At 41.9% G+C, this 25,434-nt stretch overlaps 1 protein-coding gene and 2 long non-coding RNA genes across 4 annotated transcripts in view; all 3 read left to right on the forward strand.

The window, feature by feature from the left end:
- The window catches only part of LOC124288278 (MORC family CW-type zinc finger protein 3-like), a 32,530-nt gene extending 14,917 nt beyond the window's left edge, over positions 1 to 17,613 (forward strand). Inside the window, exons 8-18 of one of the 2 annotated variants that reach the window (XR_006901407.1) lie at positions 671 to 799; positions 1,804 to 1,901; positions 2,385 to 2,474; positions 3,787 to 3,915; positions 4,463 to 4,546; positions 5,148 to 5,181; positions 6,051 to 6,137; positions 12,843 to 13,037; positions 14,049 to 14,104; positions 14,525 to 16,228; positions 16,728 to 17,613. Coding sequence is in view for 1 of the 2 variants with exons in the window: in XM_046724793.1 (XP_046580749.1) it covers positions 671 to 799; positions 1,804 to 1,901; positions 2,385 to 2,474; positions 3,787 to 3,915; positions 4,463 to 4,546; positions 5,148 to 5,181; positions 6,051 to 6,137; positions 12,843 to 13,037; positions 14,049 to 14,104; positions 14,525 to 15,233 (1,611 nt within the window). In the remaining variant the exon portion in view is untranslated. Of the gene's footprint in view, positions 1 to 670; positions 800 to 1,803; positions 1,902 to 2,384; positions 2,475 to 3,786; positions 3,916 to 4,462; positions 4,547 to 5,147; positions 5,182 to 6,050; positions 6,138 to 12,842; positions 13,038 to 14,048; positions 14,105 to 14,524 lie in introns of both variants that reach the window. The other variant, XM_046724793.1, reaches the window with a different exon arrangement.
- A 3,614-nt stretch (positions 17,614 to 21,227) lies between these two features.
- LOC124288280 lies at positions 21,228 to 24,731 on the forward strand. Its single transcript, XR_006901409.1, has 2 exons — positions 21,228 to 21,434; positions 22,806 to 24,731. It is a non-coding gene; the product is annotated as an uncharacterized LOC124288280 (long non-coding RNA).
- LOC124288279 lies at positions 21,799 to 22,760 on the forward strand. Its single transcript, XR_006901408.1, has 3 exons — positions 21,799 to 21,852; positions 22,213 to 22,265; positions 22,573 to 22,760. It is a non-coding gene; the product is annotated as an uncharacterized LOC124288279 (long non-coding RNA).
- Positions 24,732 to 25,434: the final 703 nt, after the last annotated feature.

Genomic DNA, 25,434 nt, shown 5'->3' on the forward strand with positions numbered 1-25,434 from the left:
CTCTGCAAGCAGTTTGCGTTCTGCTGTTTATTTTGTTGACAGTTACATAGACAGATTCGTTAATACAAATGCATAAAATCAGTGATTTACAATGTGATTAGGTTGTCTGACAAAACATCCACTTGCACAGTTTGAGATCGATTGGGTCATTGGATGAAGAGATACATTGTATTTACAAAAAACGGGTCCACATGCATTTCATGCCAAACTATAGGATGGAGGACAGAATAGGAATAGGATTCCTTGAGGTTCATGCTTGAATTATCTCCCCTTTGTTGATTCTGGGTTAGAATAGGTCCCTAGCTACCTATACTGGTCGTAAGAGGTTACCAAATGGATGATCACATCTTGGGTCTTGGTTGATTGTATGTCCTTGTACCCCAACAGCATTGAGAGTTGCTCATGTTTCAGATCAGCTGATTGTTTGGTCCATACTCTACTTTACCAGCAGCCATCAAATAACAAACTAACTTGTGAGACTACATGTATTTTTTCACTAGAATGTGTTCTATGAAAGCATTACATTGATGATATTGACATCTAGTGAAAAATACCATCATGACTAACATTCATGACTGACAAGTTTCTGATTGGTTTAAACAAAGAAGTTACCAGGTTTCATGCGAGATGTTCACTTGTGTCACTCTCCCATTCCTTAAATCACGGCCAGGGTCGACCTCTGAAGATAGTGTTTGGGTTCACCTGCTCTAAAGATGCCCGCAGTGAAAACTATGGACTTATGATGTACCACAGGAACAGGCTGATCAAGGCCTACGAGAAAGTTGGCTATCAGAGACAGGTAGGAGACTGGTTGACTTTCACAGACCATGTGGTCAGTGTGCGAGATAGTTTCCTCATTTTGCTAGCCAGTCAGGCCAGCTATGCCTGAAAGTTACTAGCCCACAAAATAATTCACTAGCCTAAAATTTGAATGTAGACAGTAAGCAAAAGATTACAAAAATAGATGAGAATAAGATATTGTTAGCATGACCTTGGTTTCATCATTAGCTGATATGATGACCATTTTATAAGCCATAGTCTTGCATGATTTAAAAGTGTATTATAACTTAACAAGTCAGAGAGAGTGATATATTTACAAAATGACAACATGAAGATTCACTACCCAGCCGGGCCAGTGACTGTGGAGATTTACTCTCCTGACTGAATTTTTACTTGCCATGGGCTAGCGGGCCAGTGGTTATTTTGCACACTGCATGTGGCCTGCACATGTACATTACAGACAGTCAGAGTAGTAAATGTCACAGGCATGTGTACTGAATTCCAAAAGAAATGCAAATATTTGAAATGTTTGAAGTAAGACATAAATCAGGGTGTAGTGGTGTGTTTTTGTAATGCTCTGATAGTTATTCTCGTTAGTTATGTGTTCTGATGATGCCAAAGTGGTTGCCAATGGAGGCCATACTCGATACTGAAATGTCATTTCTTATGCCTCTTAACTGACGTTCTTATGCCTTTAACTGCTCAATCTAACAATGTCCGATTGACATTATCATAAAACACTTCTGGTTATGGATAAAGATCATTTGTGTTTTCACTCACATTGTTTTCTTTGTGTGTTTTTATTTGCAAACATAAATATCTTTATTCACCACTGTATCACAGTTTTACGTGATTCACGTTTCTTTTGGAACTGAGTATAATATCATTCACTTGTTTGTGTGACACAGACTTGATTATTTGATTTTAGGTTGGCTTAATAGAATCCTTGTTTATGTAAGATATGAAAATATTAAGGGTAAGTTTTAGAAAATAACCACTTCAATTTTCATTTCATTTATCTAGCGCAATAATTTGGGTGAAGGAGTAGTGGGCGTGGTTCAGGTGGATTTCCTTCAGCCCATACACAACAAACAAGACTTCAACAAGGATGAGAAGTACAAGTAAGTAGAAGTACTACTCTTGCAGATGTTGTGGCACTCAACTGTTGCTGGATTTGACTTGAGGGACTTTGTTGTGTGTCAAATATTTACCTAAATTGACAATAGTTCCTGCTGTTAGAGTGAGTGAAAGGTTTTGTTTAGTTTGAATGTACTGGTATTACTACTGATTTTTGTCACATTTTAATTTGAACAAGAAGGGAGATAACTCAGTTAATATTGATGTTGTAACTTGTTGTCAATGTATTGCAGTCAGGCTATGGAAGGTTATGGTGAGTATTTACATCCCTGCTTGACATTGAGACATTTAATAATAGATGGGTGTATATTTTACTGTACAGAGTACATGTATATGTCAATACATGTTGACAACGTACTGAATAGCCCTTGCTTGATATGTTTTTTTCATCTCTTCTAACGACACAATTGGTAATAACATTTGTAACCAACTTCCCCAGGTATTTATTTTCTCATTGTCTGCTGCAGCTCCTTCATGACCAACATCTCACAGAAGTTGAATGATTACTGGAACGAGAAGAAGTGTGGAGGCAGTCGGGTTCAGGTGGCGCCAGCAGGGTAAGGTGATCACACTTGACAGCGGGGAAGGGTAGGGCGAATACACTTGACAGTGGGGAAGGGTAGGGGCTGAATACACTTGACAGTGGGGAAGGGTGGGTGTGTGTACACACTTGACAGGGGGAAAGGTAGGGTGATCACACTTGTCAGGGGGAAGGGTAGGGTGAACACACTTGACAGGGGAAGGGGTAGGGCAAATACACTTGACAGGGGGAAGGGAAGGGTAGTGGCAAATACACTTCATAGGGGAAGGGTGGGGTAGGGGTAGGGTGAATACACTTGATAGGGGGAAGAGGTAGTGGGGAATAGGGCACACACTTGACAGGGGAAGGGTAGGGCTGAATACACTTGACAGGGGAGGAAGGTAGGGCTTAAATACACTTGACAGTGGGGAAGGGTAGGGTGAATACACTTGACAGGGGAAGGGTAGAGTGAATACACTTGACAGGGGGAAGGGTAGGGTGAATACACTTGATAGGGGAAGGGTAGGGTAGGGTGAATACACTTGATAGGGGAAGGGTAGGGTGAATACACTTGACAGTGGGGAAGGGTAGGGCTGAATACACTTGATAGGGGAAGGGTAGGGTGAATACACTTGACAGACAGGGGGAGGGTAGGGCGAATACACTTGACAGGGGGGAAGGGTAGGGTGAATACACTTGACAGGGGAAGGGTAGGGTGAATCACACTTGACAGTGGGGAGGGGTAGGGTGAATACACTTGACAGGGGAAAGGGTAGGGTGGACACACTTGACAGGGAAAGGGTAGGGTGAAAACACTTGACAGGGAGGAAGGGTAGGGTGAACACACTTGACAGGAGGAAAAGGTAGGGTGGACACTTGACAGAGGAGAAGGGTAGGGTGAACACACTTGACAGGGGGGAAGGGTAGGGTGAACACACTTGACAGGGAGGAAGGGTAGGGTGAACTACACTTGACAGGGGGAGAAAGGTTGGGGAACACACATCTAAGGCAGGGAAGGGTAGGGTGAACACAATTGACAGGGTTGAGAGACCACAGAATTTGTGTATGCAACTCATGCTTGTCAGATTTGCAGACTTGTTTGGTGAATGTTTTCATATCTCAAAGATCAATGCTCATTCTTTGAATTGTGGGGCCCACATTCAATTATTTACTGAAAGCTGTCATATAGCTGGAATAATTCTGATTTGGTAACAATATAGAAAGAAAACAATTTCAGCTGAAAAATAGTCGCAATAAAACACAACTCCACTATTTAAAGATTACTTTGATATGTAGTACTAGTGTCAAATCTCTTTCACCATGTAGTCATTGTGTCATGTTTTCCCCAGGAATCTCCCCGACTGGCTGTGGGCCCAGTGTGAAAACTGTCTGAAGTGGCGTCGTCTTCCTGATGGCGTTCGGCAGACAGGACTCCCAGACCGATGGTTCTGTCACATGAACCCTGATGCATCACATAAGTACGTTGTAGATTTGTGGGCTATATGTATGGTATTATTCTGATATATTTTTGACGCTTTATCATTTGAGACACATATAATTAATGAGAATGTTGTTCGGCCCTCTGGTCATTAATCTGTAGATAATTACCAACTGAAGTATATATTGTTCATCATTTCATTTCAAGGTTATGAAAGCTTTCCATAGAATGGAGGGACAAATGGAAATAAGAGTATCATTTCAGAAACATTTGATGGCTATCAGCGTTGAATTAAAACAGGCTTGCCCATAAGTAGGTCCTTAACAACCTATGTTGGTCAGAAAAAATGACTGAATTGATCTTGTGGTCAGGCTCTGTGACTAGTTCACATGTCATAATACTCTGACCGCATGGATTGTTTCTCAACATCAGTGACAGGATTGTCTGTTTCAGACAAGATTAGTTACTGGCTGTCATAATGTAGCTGGAACATTGCTGAGTGAAGTGTTAAAGAGCACAGGAGCAAAACAGAAACCAGAATAATGTCCGAGGTTAATGTGTTTGTTGACGTGTATTCTGTGTTTCAGTCGTTGTGATGTGGAGGAGGAACCCGAGGATGAGGACGAAGCTTTAAACAGGCCGACTTACGAGAAAACTTACAAGAAGCAGCAGTAAGTGGTGGACAGCTATGTTACATGTTGGCAGCCTTTTACCGTATCAGTCTTGGTTTCAGGTCAGCTCATATTCTCGTACAGTGACGGGTTTTATCCGAAATGTCCTGGTGTAGTTTTCTGATTCTGTAATGATATACAATGACAGTGAGAAACATCCTTGTTGGTAAGGTCACGGGAATGGTCCAGAATGTCCTCATGACATTTTCTGTACCAGTCTTGAGGCAGTGGGGAAGCCAAGTGATTAAAGCATTTGCTTGTGATACCAGAGGCTTGGGTATTAATCCCTTTACCATGGTAGAGTATGAAAGCCATTGTTGGGGTCCGCCTGCCATGATATGGCAGAAATTTACAGTGGTTGCATAAAAACTATACTCACTCACTGTAGCAAAAATCCCAGCCATTTACCATTCCTTACCTTTTCCAATACCAGTTGGTGCAAACAAATGCTTGACAAATGTGTAAACATGATTCAGTGGTTTTAGGAATTGTTACAAATATTTTTGTTGTTATTCCATCCAGTGCTTTAATTGACTAAGATTGTGCCTTTTATGGGAGTCATGTTGGAGATATGTATTGAGTATAATTACCTTTGTTTCAGAGAAGAGAAGCGGAAAATGTGCAAGATGGAGGAGGTAGCTATTGTTTATTGTGTAGTGATTTAATGACAACTTGTTTATTGTGTAGTGAACCATGATAGCTGGCTGCTGATAGAACACATCCAGGGTTCACAATATTTGTGTTGTTCAACTATTAAAAAGAAAATCAGAAAAATTTATATTGAATATAGTTCCCCTGTCTTAATTGTGACTCAATACATATTCAGAAATTGATCTATTATATTAAACAACCTGCTTTGAGGATGATTTCTGGTCCCAAGTCTGCAGCCAATTTTACCAATTTATGTTATATACAACATAGCTACTAATGACTGTAGAAATAACCTGTATTTCGCTTATATCAGGACCAAAAGTAGGAAGAGGTTGTTTGCCTGCCATGCAAGCAGTGTTTAAAATCCAAGATAAATCTTGTACATCTTGTACACCCAGGATTATTACTTTGTCCTGGGCTGAGAACATTCCACAATAAGAGAGATTTATTTAAATCTGTTCAGAGACCAATATTCAGCTGCAAATCTACAACAAAAGACAGTAAAAATTCCCAGGTTTACTAACTTTGGAATCTGAGATAAATCCCTGAATAAATTTTGGGGCAGGCTTGTGTTTGCTCCTTGGCAGCGTACTGTTCGGACAGAATTGATCGGCAACAACCTATGCTTGATGTAAGAGGAAACATAGTGCTTCAGGTGGTCAGGCTCAGTGATTGGGCTCAAAATGCTTCATCATACCCTAATGATGCTGTTATTTATCAGTCTAGGCTTAATTACTCATAGGCCCATTTCTGGTGGCGGCCATCTTAATTGGAATATTGCTCTGTGCAGTGTTGTAAGGTTTGCATATTCAGTTTTAGTGTTGTAATAATAAGGCATGGTATTCTTCCTCAGCACCAACGTCGGATACAGAAAGAGAGAGAACTACGAGACAGGGAAGTGGCAATTCAACGAACATTACAGCGTATAAATCAAGGAGAGGTTGGTACTTTGCATTATTACATGTGCATCTACATTCAGTCAGGTGAAAAATACCATCAGCAAACATCATCTTGACAATATCTGCCCTGTGGTCGTCTTGGAATTCGTAGTCATTATAGGCAAAACGTAACACAAACATGGGCCACAATTTTGTTTCAAGTATGCCATTGTATTTGACAACATTTATGTTCCCCTTAACACAGGTCATAGTTCAGATACTGTGATGCATATATATACTACCCATCAAATGTTTAGACTCACAAGTGAAAATGTAGCCACTTACTTCAGTCAACTGTTCTAAACTAGATTTTGCTAAATATTCCATAATGTTTAAAGGTACTGTTTACACATGAACTGATGTATTGTATCACAAATTCGTAACGTTGAAAAAATTATTTTCAAGAGTTCAATAAATCATGAAACTCCGTGAAAATTGGCGAATTCTTAACAAAACTTTACACCAAAACACAGCTCTTCACATGCACAATATTTGCACATGCTTTTCAGAAAATTGATGCATGATCCTCGTGCAATTCATCTGCATAAGGTTTGCAGATGGTTCCCCTCTAGTTAGTGGAGAAATTCATCTTCGATGTAACTATATATATACATAACATATAGTCAGTGCTTTAAGTGAGTCTAAACTTTTGATGGGTAGTATATGTTACACATCCCCCACCCATAACTGACAGCTTTTTGTTCCGAGGTGAGCAAACATTTTCTTCAAGATGTCTGCACCAAGAAGTGATTCTTCAAATATTCTGCAATCATGGAATGTACATCAGACTAATTAAGGGATACACAGGGAAATACTGTTCAAAATGGTGTCAAACCTATTGTTATTATTATGCTCTATTTTCATGTAAATTTTCACAATCAAAGTCCAATATAGTTTCATGAAACTTTCATAAACAATCATTGTATAGAAAATCAACTTTAACAATGAAATATTTTTGAAAAATGAGACCATTGTTTGAAGCAAATGAATGCAACAAAGACACAAAATGGTGCCTCAATTGACAAGTCAGATGAGATTTTGATGATTAAGTTACATACAGCAAGAGCTGACATAAACTCCATAATATTAACTAATCCTGCACTACTTACTTCCTGCACTTATTGCTTACGGCTCGAAAGGCGTGGCTTGCCAGACGATGTTAAAAGACGTAGAACTGCAGTTACTTCCTGGTCTCGGCTGCTACTGGTCTGCGTATGCATCACCGGAAGGTGACGTCAGCCACCTCAGATTATTGCGTTTCGCACGCCTCGCTAGACGTGTGGGTCCTTGTATCCTACGGGATTTTTTTTGTGTGTGCTTAATAAACTGACTTTGTGTGTATTATTATGCGTATCAACCATCTACAGGGTTTCCAATGCCTCAGGTGTCTATGATGCAGACGCCATACGACCACCAGCAGTTTGATTTGTCCACGCTCAGCACTCTCTTGACTTTATTATCAGGTCAAGCCGGTACCTCAGCGCCTATGCCGTTTATGCCACCAGCAACATCGGCGCCTCTCCCTCCTACAGCGCCTCCAGCGCCTTTGCCACCTTTGCCACCTCCGACGATTACGGCACCTCTGCCTCCTCCAGCATCGGTGCCTATCCTGTCTACTGTGTCAGCCCCTGTGCCTACGCCAACGCCTCCTGCTGCTTCCACGTCTTCGGCAGGCGGCCATAGGTCGAGACCTCAGAGCAAGGCGTCTTCTTCTAAGGCGTCGTCTGCATGTTAGCCGTTCCCCCTTGCCGTTTTCGTTCACCGTCCTCAGAGAGAGACTTTGCCCCAGACTATGAGGAAGACATGGGCTCTAATCACCTTGGTTTTGATCACGTGTTTGACTGGATTGCTGATCGTTTAGTAGCCTCAGTCCCTTCACCAGGACCTGATGTTGCAAAGTCACTTACTATTTGGGACTCACCTTCCTTAATGTTGCCAACACATAAGGCGTTCAGGGAGATTCTATCTACACTTGATGAAGATTTTGTGAGGATGTCTCTCAACTATTAAAGCGCCTAGAGTCCGGCGTGATGACTATCCTATTCATGGCTTGGACTTTGCTGAGACAGTGACTAAGGTGGATGAAGAGATAAAAAGTGTGACAGGCTCTTCCTCTGTCTCCTCCTATAAAGTTCAGGACACAAGGGTAGCTGCTTTGGACTTAGAACTTAAGCGTATGCTCCGCCCTATATCGGCATTGGCATCAGCGACTGATGCCATTACTCAGGATCTTAAGGAAGTAAATCCTGATCGACTGGATCATCTCACAACTATGATGCTATGGCAGGGCAAAGTGCTCACTGACCTGCGTGAGCACCTTCGGTCAGTGCTTGCCAACTTGTGCGTAATTCGTCGGCATTTCTTCCTCTCCTTTTCTTCATGGGATTCGGAGTTTCAACGGAAATTATTCCACCAACCCTGGTCATCGTCGACACTGATTAACAACGCCATTCATGACATATATCAGGAGGTGTGTGAATTTGCCAAAGGGAGACTGCCTTGAAAGCTTTTCAAAAGGGACAACGTCCTTCCTCCATGCCAACCAACACCTACCAGCCTCGGCGACTGTCTGTTTGGCGTGCCAGAAACACAGCACCGTCTCGTGGCAGGGGACTTGGTGCCAAGCCTAGATCAGACAGGGGAGGATATCAACGTTGCCGTGCTCCCGCCCAGGGCGACGGGTGTAGGGGCAAGTGAAGTGAGGGACATGTACGAAGGGAGACATGTCGTCCCAGTTTAACCTGCACCGGTAGGTGGGAGAATAGGGTTCTTTTGGGAAAATTGGTCCATCCTAGAGGATCCATATGTCATCGATATATTGAGGCAGGGATTTCGGCTCGCCCTCCTCTCCGATCCACCTCTGACGCTGTTCCCGCTCCGGCACAATCACTCCCAGATTCAACACGACCTCTTAGCGGAGAACATAGCGATTCTGTTGGAAAAAAAAGAGCCGTCAAATTACTCCCGTATCCCGTCACAACACCAGGGTTTTATTCTCCAATATTCTTAGTGCCGAAGAAAGGGTCCATGAAAATGAGGATGATTCACAATCTGTCCTATTTCAACAAGACTTTCCTGGAGCGTCCTCCACACTTCCAAATGACGTCCCTCGAATACCTCAAATCTATGGTATGCGTCAACGACTTCCTCATCAGCCTGGACCTGCAGGATGCATACCTCCATGTTCCAATACGCCCCAGCGACAGGAAGTACCTGCGCTTTATTTTCAACAATCAACATTTCCAATGGGCTGTCCTCCCATTTGGAATTTCAACGCCCCCTGTGGTTGTTCACGCGTATCACAATTCCTATTTCCCGGTATCTTCATTTGAGGGGCATCAATTTCGACCCGTTCCTGGACGATTGCCTTATGCACCTGTTAGACCGTTTGCTTCTTATACAACAACGGGATTTCACCCTTTGTCTGTTGCGCCAACTAGGTTGGCTGGTCAACTTGGACAAATCGGAGCTTGTCCCGTCTCACACTCTGACATTCATCGGTGGCCATTTCCAGACGGACAAGAACCTAGTTCAGATTCCTCTGCACAGGTGGGACAAGATTCTCTGATTCCACGTGCGCTCTCCGAACCTTTTCTCCGAGAGTGGCAGGCACTCCTGGGATTGTTGACATCAGCGCAGGATCTTACCAGCAGAGGGCATATTCAACTTCGTCCTCTGCAGCGCTTTCTTCAACCATACATTCGTCGGGCAGACGTTCATCAATGGTTTTGTCTTCCACCTCAGTTACATCGCTATCTTCTTTGGTGGACTCGCCCATTGAACGTCTTAGGAGGAGTCTCTTTGACAAAGCGGCCTCCGGATTACCAACTGTTCGTGGACCCCTCCATGCAGGGTTGGGGCGCTCACTTACACGACCAGACGGCTGCCGGCTCTTTGCTCGGGTCAACACCAAAGCTGGCATATCAACAGTCTGGAGTTGGAGGCTGTGATCTTCGCTATTCATCACTGGGCGCATCGACTACGAGGAAATTGTCTTCTGGTGGCCACAGACAACACCATGGTGGTATGGTACATCCAGAAGCAAGGGTCGACACGCTCACAGTTTCTTCTCGATCAGACTTTTCGGCTCTTTCAACTGGTCGACGATCTCCACATTCTGTTGAGTGTTCGGCATATTCCGGGGTACCGCAATATACTAGCAGACGCTCTCTCGAGACCCGACAGAGTTGCTCCCACGGAATGGATGCTACACAAGGAGGCCTTCACTCTCCTAAGTCACACACTGGGTTCTCCAAACACAGATCTGTTTGCCACCAGCCAAAACCATCAACTGCCAGTGTATGTGTCCCCAGTCCCAGATCCAGCGGTTGGGCGGTGGATGCTCTCAGCCTATCGTGGGAGGGGCTTCACGCGTATGCGTTTCCGCCACCAGTTCTACTACCCAAAGTTCTCGCAAAAGTCAAGGAGACAACTTGCCTGCAACTGATTTTGGTCGCGCCTTGGTGGCCGGTCAGGAACTGGTTTCCCGTTCTAAAAAGTCTAGTGGTAGGAGATCCCTTCCCTCTACCCACATGGAGGAACGTTCTCGTGCACCCTCACAGCCGTCTCCCGCATCCTGCTTCAGATCGGTTTAATCTGCACGCATGGACCATTTGCAGAAAGCACTGAGTGCTAAGGGGTTTTCGGCCAGAGCAGCCAAAGCCATTGCGACGGCGCACATAACTTCTACTAAACACTTGTATGAAGACAACTGGCAGTCGTTTGAACGATTTTGTGTTTCCAGGAAGCAGGATCTGCTGAAAGTGTCTCTTCAGTTCATAGCAGACTTCCTATTTATCTCCGAATGTCCAGGCGTCTGAAGGGAGGCACCATTGCCACGTATTTAGCGGAAATTAGCTCAGTTTTAGCGGTTCCCACTGATAGAAAGTTTTTCCAAAATCCCAGAATTACAGGCCATGCTTCATTTGTTCAGACTTGAAGACCAGAAATTGAAGTTTCTTCCGCCGGCATGGAATCTCAACGCTGTGTTAGACCATCTCCGTGGTGCACCTTATGAACCTCTTGAGAACGCTTCCCTCGCTGATTTATCCAGGAAGACAGCTTTTCTTTTGTCTTTAGCGACTGCGGCTAGAGTGAGTGAGGTTCACGCCCTTTGACGTGACTAGGGTCAAGTTTGAACGTCGTCGTCATGGTTCTGTGCATTTGGGTCTGTGTTGGGATTTCATCGCTAAAAACCAACTACCAGGTCAACCTGATCGACAGTTTTCCATTCCATTATCATATATTGTTGGCACTGAATACGATGCTGAGTTGCTTTTATGCCCGATTCGTGCGCTCAAAAGTTACATTGATCGCACCAAAGGCGTCCGTGGTACAAGGAAACGGTTATTTCTTCCCCTATCCCGGTCGTCACAGTCAGATTTCAGCAAAAACACAATTGCCTTATGGTTAAGAACGACCATTCTTCAGGCATATAAAGCGGCTGGGCTGGACCCTCCTACGTCATCTCATCCACACGAGATTCGAGCACTTGCTTTGACTATGGCACTTCACAGTAATTGTACTGTGTCATCCATTATGCAAGGTTGTTTTTGGCGGTCGGACACAGTTTTTGCCTGTCATTATTTGCGTGACATGGCTGTCAAGGACGCTAACAATGTCCACAGCTTCGGACCATTGGTGGTTGCTCAGCAACTCACCAATCCCCGAAGAAAGTGACCCTCCTGCCTTGTGTTTTCTTCCCACGGACCACCATGTGGGGAATGAATTGTTTTTCTTCAGAAACAACTAGGTATGTCAGTTAAGGAGTTATCCTTGTATTTCAAGTCCATGCTTTTTACTGCATTCCTTAAGCTTCGCAAGCTTTAAAATTAGTGGTTTCTTTTCATTTAAGACTCGGTCTTATCTGCGAATTACCACTACCTGATCATCACTCTCTGTTATAGGCGCATTACCAACGCTTCCCGAGCATGGGATTTACGGATTGAGCTGGCTGCTATTACATAAGCGAGGCGATCCCTCAGATGACATGCCCACCTTCCAGCCTGTCGGATAAAAGTGCAGGAAGTACATAGTGCAGGATTAGTTAAAAATTTAGTAAAATCTAAATATTTTTTTATATTTGTATACTTATCCTGCACTACTTATGATAAGGGCCCACCCTGCGCTATCAGCTACCTCCCCGCTTTATTTGCCATCTGTGGGATTTCTGGCAATAATTTGAGGTGGCTGACGTCACCTTCCGGTGACGCATGCGCAGACGAGTAGCAGGCAAGACCAGGAAGTCATTGCAGTTCTACGTCTTTTAACATCATCTGGCAAGCCACGCCTTTCGAGCCGTAAGCAATAAGTGCAGGAAGTAAGTAGTGCAGGATAAGTATACAAATTTAAAAAATATTCAGATTTTACTAAAATTACCATCTGTCATTATTTTGCCTTGTCAATGAGAAACGTAAACAGAAATTCAAGTACTGTCTATTTGTTAGCAGATGACACTTCTGACAGATATTTTGCAGGGAGGTAACTCTTGTTTGAAAAGAGTTCCATCAAAGTGTTATGTTCACTGCAGTGTGAAACATCAGTTATGCTAAATGCAGTTCAGAAAACTCATTCTTTCACAAATGAACTAAAAACATTCATACATTTGTATTGGAACAGTATTCATCTGTATGTGATCCAGATTCATTAGAGGACTAACACTGTCCTTCCCAGCATTCTACATGCCATATGTTTTCAACCTGTTTCAGGTGTCAAGTTCCAAGAATCAGATGCGGAAGGATGTGGTGAACTTGGAGAAGGCTCTGATTGAGTCGAAGAAGCGCGAGGCGCTGCAGAAGCGGCTGATCCTGCAGCTCCAAGAGCAAAAGAAACATCAGGAGCAGCAGAAGGGGGAGCTTCTGAAGGCCGCCGAGAACCTCCGTGTTGTCAACATGCAGAACAATGTCAGTACCTTCATACGGGTCCTTTCCTTCATGGTCCTTTATATTGATACTGACACTTTTCCAGTAGTATCTCATGATCTTGTGTTCGAAACAACATTCACTCTGGGTTTGTCAGCAACATCCCTCCCTCCCTCACTCCCTCCCTCCCTCCTTCACTCCCTCCCTCACTCCATCCCCCACTCCATCCCTCCCTCCCTCACTCCTTCCCTCACTCCATCCCTCCTCCCCTCCTTCACTCCCTCCCTCACTCACTCACTCACTCCTTCACTCCATCCCTCACTCCATCCCCACTCCATCCCCTCCCTCTCGCACTCACTTACACTGCCTCTGTGGTGAGTCCGCCCAGAGAGAGGAAGGTCTTGGGTGCGATCCCAGACAGCGTCATACCAAAAGACGTGAAAATATGATACTTGTTGGTCCCTGCCTGGCTCTTGGCATTGATTGGTACAACAAGGACTCAGCTCAACTCAGATCAAACACCACTAACAGGATTAGGTGCTCAGACTCAAAGACTTGCTTTCAAATGTCATGTATCCCAAATTGCGTAGATCGATGCATATGCTGTTGATCACTTGATTGTCTGGTCCAGACTCGATTATTTAGTCTGCCACCATATAGCTGAAATATTGCTGAGTGTGGTGGTAAACAACAACCAACAACCACAACAACCGCTTTGTATTCATCATGAACACTGCCTCTAAAAGTACCAGTTTTATATCTGTTATGATGAAATCATGTAGTTGTTTGACCTCTGAAGCTCTGAATTAGAATGAACCTTCAGTAACCCATGCTTGTCGTAAGAGGGGACTAACAGGATCGGGTGGTCAGGCTCGCTGACTTGATTAACACATGTCATCGGTTCCCATTTGCACAGGTCGATGCATGTGCTGTTGATCACTGGATTGTCTGGTCCAGACTTGATAATTTACAGACCGCCGCCATATAGCTGGAATATTGCTGAGTGCGGCGTAAAACTAAACTCACTCACTCACTGTTGTTGTTTGTTTGCAGACCCTTCTGGAGAAAGCAGAAAATTTGGCTGGTAATTCCCCTGTGTCATCCACAAGGTCAGTTACCATGGTAACTCTGTCTGTGTGGGGGAGATTCAAGTATATCTGAATTCTTCAGTTTGATGCAAGCTACACTATCCTTTTTGGCCATGTATGGCCATGTATATCTTTTGGAATTAAGTAAATGTGCAAATTATTTTCTGAAGATAATGTGTGATTCAACCTATGTTTTTATGCTATCAAAATTGCTTACAGTGATTATTCAGAAACATTAAACAAGAACCAGGGAACTAACATTCTAACTAACCCTATTTAATCAAAATCAGCGAGATATCACTTGCTTGAAAACTCACTCACTCACTCACTTGCTATTGTTTGTAACAGTATTTCAGGGCAGCTTCTTGCCCCTTCATCTGCTTTTCCAAATTGTCAACGTATACATATGTGATGTATCTTGATTTTGTGTGTCACTTTCAGCGGCAACAACAGGAACCAAAACCAGAACCAGAACATGTGTTTCAAGACGGAGGATGGAGAGGTGATCAGTATTGTGGAGAATGATGATGATGCAAGTCCTCAGCAAAAAAATCGTAATGCTGGAAAGCGGAAACCTGTGACCGACCTCATTGATCTGACCATGGAGGAAGATGATATGCCTTCATCACCGACAGCTAGCAAGTTGTTCCGGACTGAGGACATTAAACCAGACAAAGACGAACTCGATGAGCAGCTGCAGAACAGTGAAGGCATGGAGACCGATGCTGTCAAGGACAAAAGCAAAGATGTGAAACCAAGTCTTGAAGAATTGGACAGTGAAATCGATGTGTTGAGGAAAGCCAACAGCGAATCCAAAAAACAGAGGAAAAATGCAGCAAGTGGTAATCTGTACTCAAAATCAAAAGAAAAACAGATTGCTCCTCGAAAAGAGAAGGACAAAGATGGATTGTGTGAATCTGAAACAAAGCAGAGATATGAGGAACTGAAAAAGATGTATTCTACTAAATGTACAGAGGTGACACAGGCTATGGAGGAGCTGAAGGCTTTACAGGACAATGTGCACAGGCTTCTGAGGATTATAGTGCCCGATGTGGAATTGGGGGATGCTCAAGACATTCGTTACATTGTGGAGGAGATGATCAGGGTGAACTCTGATGAATCTTTGTTGAATGGCGCATCAGCCACGTGATGGTGGATCTATGTTTCTTCCTTGTATCTTATATGTGTCATATTGTTATATTTTTTCAAAGGAACTTGATGAACTTGATGTGATGGACAGTGAACAATCACAGAATTGAATAGTTGTTTTAGACTAATGAAAGCCATGGAATAACTTCCTGTTTGTGACAAGTCTCTACTCAATTTATGTGCAAAGAAATGTGTTTTATATTTTCATATCAAACTTTTCAGCCATCTTAATCTTTAGCACAGGGACCACCTATTCCTATTGATTGGATGTCAACTATCATCTAAGATTCATTATCATTGATCCTAGATTATGCTGAGATTAGTAAGTTTTGGATGGACTAGTCAGCCATCACAGGTCTCATGCATGTGCATTCAGAGAAATAAACTGATTTCTTGTAAAATGTGTATGATTAATGTACTTCTCTCTTGGAATATGTTGATTCTGTTGCAGCCTCTGACTGGGTACAAGCCTGTGACTTTGGTTGAATAGTAGCCCGTGACTGTGACTGAGTAGTAGACTGTGGCTGAGTAGTAGCCTGTGACTGTGGCTAAATAGTAGCCTGTGACTGTAGCTAATAGTAGCCAGTGACTGTGGCTGAATAGTAGCCTGTGACTGTGGCTGAGTAGTAGCCTGTGACAGTGGCTGAGTAGTAGCCTGTGACTGTGGCTGAATAGTAGCCTGTGACAGTGGCTGAGTAGTAGCCTGTGACTGTGGCTGATTAGTAGCCTGTGACTGTGGCTGATTAGTAGCCTGTGACTGTGGCTGAGTAGTAGCCTGTGACTGTGGCTGAACAGTAGCCTGTGACTGTGGCTGAACAGTAGCCTGTGACTGTGGCTGAGTAGTAGTCTGTCACTGTTATTGAATAGTAGCCTGTGACTGTATATATCATGCTTATCAAACAGTATTTCTGACTATTATTTGGTAAAGTTACTCAATTAACAATTCTGAAATTCCCTGACTCAAAATGCAATTAATGTAGTACTTGACAGCTGGAGGTACATGTTATCTCCACGACAGTGTTACTGAACATATCAGCTGGAGGTATATGCTATTCCTGGACAGTGTTACAGAACTGATCAGCCAGTGTTACAGAACTCAGATGATGTTACGGAACTTATCACCCAGAGGTATATGTTATTCCACGACAGTATTACTGAATGTATCAACTGGAGGTATATGCTATTCCTGGACAGTGTTACAGAACTCAGACAGTGTTACGGAACTTATCAGTCAGAGGTACATGTTATTCCACGACAGTATGACTGAATGTATCAACTGGAGGTATATGCTATTCCTGGACAGTGTTATGGAACTTATCAGCCAGTGTTACAGAATTCATACAGTGTTACATTATCACCCAGAGGTATATGTTATTCCACGACAGTGTTACTGAACGTATCAGCTGGAGGTATATGCTATTCCTGGACAGTGTTACAGAACTGATCAGCCAGTGTTACAGAACTCAGACGATGTTACGGAACTTATCACCCAGAGGTACATGTTATGCCACGACAGTGTTACTGAACATATCATCTGGAGGTACATGATATTCGCGGACAGTGCAGTAATATATAAGTGCTAGTCAGGTGGTCACATGTAGAACAAAACTTCTCAAAATTGGATTTGCATGGTTGTGAAGTCTGAATCTATCTTTCTATGTGTCCGTCATGTATTTGTTTGTTGTCCACAAGAGTCCATTATCAGGGCAGGAATTATGTCACCCTGATTAATAATCTGTCAGTTCTCAGGTAATCACAAATACTGAGCAGCAATACAGTGCTGGGCCCTGTTCCTTGATTGTAGCGCTACGACTGTCGTAAGTCTGTGTTAAAGTGTGGGAGTTAAGTAATCTTAGCACTATGATTGTTTTGTGGAACGGGGAGCCCTGGTGTGTTCTGAAGTAGTCGACTTCAGCATGTTTAGTCGGCAAGTATATGTTTGTGAAGTAAAATTATTGCAGCTTAAGCTGCAGGTTTCATAGCTCTGCCCCATGTGAAATTTATTAAAACACTTTCTACTTCAACTTTTGCATGAAAGCATAATTCTTGATGCATAATTTGTCCCATTTCATGTTAAGATAAAGATGTATGAAGTTAACATTTAATATTATTGATTGTTCTCCAAGTGAAGGATATGTTTAGTTTGTGGTTCTTTAAAACAAGTGGGTACAATAATGACCTTGGTTGGCCCTGTAGATGTTGACTTGTCAAACTGGTTTGAAATTTTCTGGCATGAAATTTTATTAATTTTTTACAATAAATGAGATTGTTTTCATCAATTGCTTGTGGCCATATTATTACATACAAGAAAGGCTGCTGTTGAGAATAACATTGATTAATAAATATGTTGTGTTAAAGATCATTAAAATCCCCTTTTATGACGCATTTTGTTCTTACCAATGCATTTCTTGGTGCACATATTGAAATGAACCATGTTCAGTTTTCATTCAATTTTTGAATGACTTCTGATATTGTGCAAAATAATCTGAAAGCACTAATGTCATTGGGTTGATCCAGCATGTCTCCATGATTTTCCTTCCATTGTACAAGAGACCGCCTCCGTGGTGTAGTGGTTAGAGCGGAAGGTTGCGGGTTCGATCCCCGACCGCGTCATACCAAAAGATGTTAAAATATGGTACTTGTTGGTCCCTGCCTGGCGCTCGGCATTAATGGGTACAACAAGGACTGGTCGGCTTGGAGTCAGTATAATGTGTCTGAGTGGGTATTCATGCGTCACTGCGGCTTGGTATCTCAGTGGGCTAGCACTATAAAACCAGCTTAAGTCTGGGCTAGTACAAGCAGCCACACATACACACGCAAAAAAGATATGAAAAAATCCTACCTACCCTAAATTTTAAAGAGGTGTAATCGGAATCACAACATTTTTTTTATATTTGGCCTTACCCTCCACAAAGAAAAGTGAAAACACACGTAGTGGGGATTCCTGACAGTTTCCATTTTGTGATTCAGTACTGAACTCATGTATTTTAAATGGAGCATTAAGGTGTTACAGTTAAGTTGGATACTGCTTGTCTGAGAAACTTTGCTTAAGAACATTTGGATCTAATTGTTAGAGAGAATAATTTACAATTCAGAAATGTTTCTGTTTGAAATTCTATACTGCAGGACCAGATATACCTCTATTCATAACATTCCAATCAGAAGAGCTTTAGACATATTTTGGGCACAAACAAACAAATATTTTGTAGTGAGTGTGCTCGGAACAAGCAAACCAAATGGTGTCTTCTATACTTCCCACCAATAGTTTGGACTCACTTAAAACACTCACTATATGCTATGTATATATATGTGGTTACATTTAAGATTGATTTCTCCACTAACTTGGGGGAACTAACTTGAAACCTTATGCAGATGAATTGGACGAGGATCATGAATCAAATTGCTGAAAAGTATGTGCAAATATCATGCATGTGAACAGCTGCGTTTTGGTGTAAAGTTTTGTTAAGAAATCGTCAGTTTTTACTAATTTTTATCATTTATTGAACTCATGACAATAATCATTTCAATGTTACGAATTTGTTTTAGAATCTGTTCAAATGTAAACAGTACCTTTAAACAGTATGGAATATTTTTAGTTTAGAACAGTTGCCTGAAATAAGTGTCTATATTTACACTAGTGAGTGTAAACTTTTGATGGGATGTATGTTTACCTGTCACTCTCATTTTGGTGGAGGAGCCTTGTGGTTCAGGCACTACTTGTCACAACTTGTACTGTTGACTCGGATATATTTGGCATGCCGGATGCCTGTGATGGTGGGTTTAATCACAGACATGCACTGATCAGGTTGTTTCCTCATGCCATCTCCCCTTTCCTCCCAATGTTAGTCGACAACCCATGAAATAAGTGAAGTACTGTTCAGTGCAGCCTTAAGCCCAACTCACTCACTCTTGTCTGGCCTTACAGGTAGGCTGTGGACTCTCTCTAATTATAAAGTGGGTTTTATTCAGCACATGTTACAAGTTGGATGACTGATAAGCAGGTAGTAACATTTATCTTTTTCAAGGAGTATGTGTAATAGAAGTCTCAAGAGAGTCTGTGTTACATTGTTCTTACTGTTTAATAATCACCCTAGGATTGATTGGTCGCTTCAGTTCTGTAATACAGATTATTCAAGGGTATCGGGCATAGTGTGGCCCAGTTATCCAAGGCCCCGTGCAAGAGTGGCCTCCCTTGGGTTGCCCAGGAATTGATGATCATGGGTTTGATTTTGGATTGCCCTCATTATGTTTAAAGGTTTGACAGCACCGTACTTGTGCTCATGGGTTTAAAAAATGTGACTTCAGACTCTCTTCTCACATTAAGCGGACACCATGATATAACTAGAACACAGGCCCCTATTCTTGAAACGACCCTAACGCTAGGATATCCTGACTTTTATCCTAGGGTCTAGGATAGGTGTCCTACCTTATTCTCGAAAAGTAGGTTCTGACTTGTCCTAAGTCTATCTTAGTGGAAGGCAACATGGTGTGGTTCTTGTTTGTTCACCTATTTTGATGTTGTCAAACAAAATAAGTCGCCTAAATTACATTTGACTTTACAACAGCACAGAGTTTTGATGAGTGTTTTGTGTTTATATTATTGATTTATCGGTAATGAATAGACACACTTGTTGCAATGCACATATTCTTTAGATCTGCAAAGGAGATTTGTTCAGTTCTTACCTATTGTCGGCCTTTATCACAACATTGCTCTTTTCTGTCACATTGCTGTGAAATGTCAATGTCAAGGCCAACTTGATAGGGGGAGTAACTCCTGTTTATTTCCTAGGTGAATTTTCAGTTTGTTAGGTGAGGCATAATGAGAATTCAAGTAATGATTTTCATTAAAAACAAAACAAATAAAATGTAAATATGTTTTGCACATATCTTATTGCTTTCTTGGCAGTAAAAATATTATCTCCTTGTCAAATAAATGAATTTTCAAAAACTTCAAAGCTACTATAATGTGATGAAAATATCGAATATATTAACATATAACAATACTATTTTCTGCAAGTATGGTAATTCGAATAAATCGATATTATAAAATCTCATTAAATATTTTAAATCTATGCAAGTACTAATTCACTCTATTTTTCTGGATACAAGATGTGTATTTTGATTATAACTATAATTAATTATAATTTCTTCTAGATCTACTAAGTCCACCAAAAGCTGAATTTCACCACTTTCAAGCTTTTCACTTCGATTTCTAGTCTTACCATTTATCTTGTAGCGAGATTGTAGTTGCCCTTATAAATGTGTTTTTATATGGAATGAATCATGGGTAATATTTAGGGGAATCCCCAACTCTTATTTTTCTATCTCACCTACTGAAGAGCTCACTATCCTAGCTAGGATCGGAAGCTCAAGTTAGGACAGGGATAGGATTGTTTCGAGAATGGGTCTTCTCCTAACGGTAGGATGTCCTAACTCCTGTCCTAACTTGTTAGGATATGTCTTAGCTGGGACACTTTCGAGAATAGGCACCCTGTTCTTCAACTCCATCTCCTTTACATGAGATCAGTAGGCATTGAGTCAGGACTTACCTCAGTGTGCTGCACTACCTCCCAATGTCAGGGTCCATACCTCCAGAGTTGTGTAGCAGGTATCTAGCACAGCATGTTGTATACAAAACATGCCTGCAGCAGTCATGAAGGTATACTATACAATGTCAGATTACATGCTGCAAAGTGTTTGTTTCACTGTTTCATATTCATTTGTACAGTTTATTGCAATGAAATCCTTTGATGCAGATTGACTGGGTTTCCTACCTTGCCCATCATCTGTATAAGATGTTTGCTGTTGCCTGTTTTTAGTGTACAGAAGTTTTAATAATGATAATAATACTGAGTATTTATAAAGCGCTGTATCCATCCACAAGCTGCATGCTCAAAGCGCTGTATCCATCCACAAGCTGCATGCTCAAAGCGCTGTATCCATCCACAAGCTGCATGCTCAAAGCGCTGTATCCATCCACAAGCTGCATGCTCAAAGCGCTGTATCCATCCACAAGCTGCATGCTCAAAGCGCTGTATCCATCCACAAGCTGCATGCTCAAAGCGCTATTCAGATTTTAGAGAATGTGTTGTTCCTTTATGTTATTTTCACACCAGGATGCCGTTGTACAAAGCGATCTTAGTGCTAAGGTGATCCTAGTTCCCATACTTGAACACAGACGTACGACTGTCGTAGCACTAAGGTGATCCTAGTTCCCATACTTGAACACAGACGTACGACAGTCGTAGCACTAAGGTGATCCTAGTTCCCATACTTGAACACAGGCGTACTTGAACACTAAGGTGATCCTAGTTCCCATGCTTGAACACAGACGTACGACTGTCGTAGCACTAAGGTGATCCTAGTTCCCATACTTGAACACAGACGTACGACTGTCGTAGCACTAAGGTGATCCTAGTTCCCATACTTGAACACAGACGTACGACTGTCGTAGCACTAAGGTGATCCTAGTTCCCATACTTGAACACAGACGTACGACAGTCGTAGCACTAAGGTGATCCTAGTTCCCATACTTGAACACAGACGTACGACAGTCGTAGCACTAAGGTGATCCTAGTTCCCATACTTGAACACAGACGTACGACAGTCGTAGCACTAAGGTGATCCTAGTTCCCATACTTGAACACAGACGTGCGACGGTGATCCTAGTTCCCATACTTGAACACAGACGTACGACAGTCGTAGCACTAAGGTGATCCTAGTTCCCATACTTGAACACAGACGTACGACAGTCGTAGCACTAAGGTGATCCTAGTTCCCATACTTGAACACAGACGTACGACAGTCGTAGCACTAAGGTGATCCTAGTTCCCATACTTGAACACAGACGTTTCGACAGTCGTAGCACTAAGGTGATCCTAGTTCCCATACTTGAACACAGACGCATACGACAGTCGTAGCACTAAGGTGATCCTAGTTCCCAAACTTGAACACAGACGCACGACAGTCGTAGCACTAAGGTGATCCTAGTTCCCATACTTGAACACAGACGTACGACTGTCGTAGCACTAAGGTGATCCTAGTTCCCATACTTGAACACAGGCGTCATTTCCACTGTCGTAGCACTAAGGTGATCCTAGTTCCCATACTTGAACACAGACGTACGACTGTCGTGAGCACTAAGGTGATCCTAGTTCCCATGCTTGAACACAGACCTACGACAGTCGTTACTTGAACACAGACGCACGACAGTCGTGAGCACTAAGGTGATCCTAGTTCCCATACTTGAACACAGACGCATTTCCACAGTCGTGGCACTAAGGTGATCCTAGTTCCCATACTTGAACACAGACGCATTTTACAGTCAGTCGAGCACTAAGGTGATCCTAGTTCCCATACTTGAACACAGACGTACGACTGTCGTAGCACTAAGGTGATCCTAGTTCCCATACTTGAACACAGACGTACGACAGTCGTAGCACTAAGGTGATCCTAGTTCCCATACTTGAACACAGACGTACGACAGTCGTAGCACTAAGGTGATCCTAGTTCCCATACTTGAACACAGACGTACACTGTTGTAGCACTAAGGTGACACTATTGTAGCACTAAGGTGGTTTTGTACAACAGCACCCTGGGATATATTTGTCACTTTAAAATTTCATGTATTGTTGAAAGATTTTATCTTGATTTTTGCATGGATATATGCAGCATGCTAGATCGAATGAGAGGTTATGGACTTAACATGCAAAGAGTGCCAAAGCATTGCGTTGCATTCAAAATATCTTGATGCTACAAAGGAACTGTTAGCTTGAAAATATGTTTTGACTTAAAGGAACTGTTGCTGGACACATGCTACAATTCCCGACTTAAGCTAAAGAGATCTGGTTTATACTACTAAATTTTTGATAGGGATAATCAGCTGTGTCATGGAAAGGTAACAATATATCCCTATCAACAGTGAGTAGTACAGTGGGTTTTTTACACATCAGGTAATCAGGTTCCTGGATGACAGCATCATGGCAATTTAGCACTTTGAATTTATATGGTTTTTACCTGTATTGATGTTAAACAATGGGATTATTTTACGTATACTCCATGTTTTCTTGTACACAGATGCTGATTACTGACTAGTCAAGTTCAATTTATTAAGTGGCTGCTTTGTTTTCAGATTATTTATTTAGTTTAGTTTTTTTTAGTTATAAGTATTGTCTACTTGTGATCAAATGGTGTACTATAATTTTATGTTTTGTCATTTCAGAAGTGTTGTACATATTTTGCGTCACACCTCACTTTAATCATTTTTCTGTTTAATCAGTGTTTATTACCGAACAGCCAATCAGATTAGCCCTGCCGCTATGCAGGACTTCATGGCATTGGGATGATCCACCAGGCCTCTCACACTCGGGACTTGCCACAAATAATTGCAATATAGTCGATACAGCAGTGTTAAGCAATATTAACTCACACTCAGATAACTCTGGTAATATATTATGATTATTCACCTGTATTTTATTTGTAACATTAGGCTGGATCAGTTTTCTGTTGCTTTGTCTACACACCATTCTACTTCCACTTGTTATGAATGTGGACTACATTAGCTTTTTTATAAAGTAATTTTAGATAGGTATGGGAGTAAATCTACTAGCATTACAAGCACCGTGTTCATAAATCCCTGTTAATTTCAGTCTACATATGACACTTATGAAGAAATTAATTAATTATGTTTATTTCAACCACAAACCCTTGGCTTAGATATCTCTAAAGCAAGTACAACCATCTCATGGCACGTACTATCTGTTTCCAACACTTCACAAGACTTGCCGTTATCCTCATCTGATTGGTGTTTGAATGAGTTTCACAAAGGGGTGAAAGTTTCAAGTGTCAATAAGAGGTAGAGATTGTTAGTGCATTATGAATTTTGACTTGCTTCTTAGAATAGCATGAAATACTGTTTTATTATTTTCTATGATTGAAAGATGGATGCTAGCATTCATTCACAGGGTAAACACTTTTCAGGCTGTCTTACAAACTGGATTAGTTGAATATGTTTCAAAGACTTATAAAATATTGCTTGAAGTACTAGGTACAAAATATTTACTTTCATATAAAACAGGTATTTTTGTTGTTATTATTATGCCATTCATTTCTTCTATAACTAGGGACAGTGGGGTAGCCCAGTGGTTAAAGCGTCCGCTTGTCACACAAAAGACCTGGGTTCGATTTCCCACATGAGTACATTGTGTGAACCCATTTCTGGTGTCCCCTGCCGTGATATTGCTGGAATATTGCTAAAGCGGCATAAAACCATACTCACTCACTCTCTTCTGTAACTCCTTTATGAGGGCACTACTCAACTCATGAAAGGGTTAAAAGATACTGAATCCTTCCTCCACTGACTGCCAAGTAATTAGTAGTCTTCAGTTGAGCAGTATATACTGTATGCTTTATCTCACTGATTTCTTGCCATTCATCACGTGACTTCTCAGACATCTTGGTTCCTCCATACCTGCAATACTATTAAAATGTTGAATTATAATCACTCTTGTTGTTTCATTTGTTCCTCTCCAGGGAGAGTCTGGAGTCTCATGTGGCACAGTTTGCTGGGAGGGTCTGGAGTCTCATGTGCCACAGTTTGCTGGGAGGGTCTGGAGTCTGGTGTCTCAGGGTCTGGAGTCTCATGTGCTGGGAGGGTCACAGGCTGGGAGGGTCTGGAGTCTCATGTGGCACAGTTTGCTGGGAGGGTGTGGGAGTCACAGGCTGGGAGGTCTAATCTGTGGGTCTGTGGCACAGTTTGCTGGGAGGGTCTGGAGTCTAATGTGGCACAGTTTGCTGGGAGGGTCTGGAGTCTAATGTGGCACAGTTTGCTGGGAGGGTCTGGAGTCTAATGTGGCACAGTTTGTTAATAAAATCATAGCCAGTGATAAGTCCCAACAGGATTGTGAAATCTGAGAGTACTAATGTCAATGCTAAAAGTGTTTATATTAAAAATCCTTAGTTCACTCCAGAACATCTGTACACGTTCACACGATACAAAAACATGGATAATATCTTCTGGTTCTGATTTGCAAAATGTACAAATATTTTTGTCAATCAATTTCATTTTCAACAATTCTTTTTTAGTATATATAATCTTGTGGATGAATCTAAATTGAAAATCCAATTATTTAAACTTCACGAGTACACTTTCTATAGTTTGTAAAAACAATACTCCAAGGCAATGTAATCTGAGTCATACTTTC

The sequence above is a fragment of the Haliotis rubra genome, unplaced genomic scaffold, assembly GCF_003918875.1.
Source record: "Haliotis rubra isolate DU_JTF1 unplaced genomic scaffold, ASM391887v1 Scf414, whole genome shotgun sequence".
Taxonomy (NCBI): Eukaryota; Metazoa; Mollusca; class Gastropoda; order Lepetellida; family Haliotidae; genus Haliotis; species Haliotis rubra.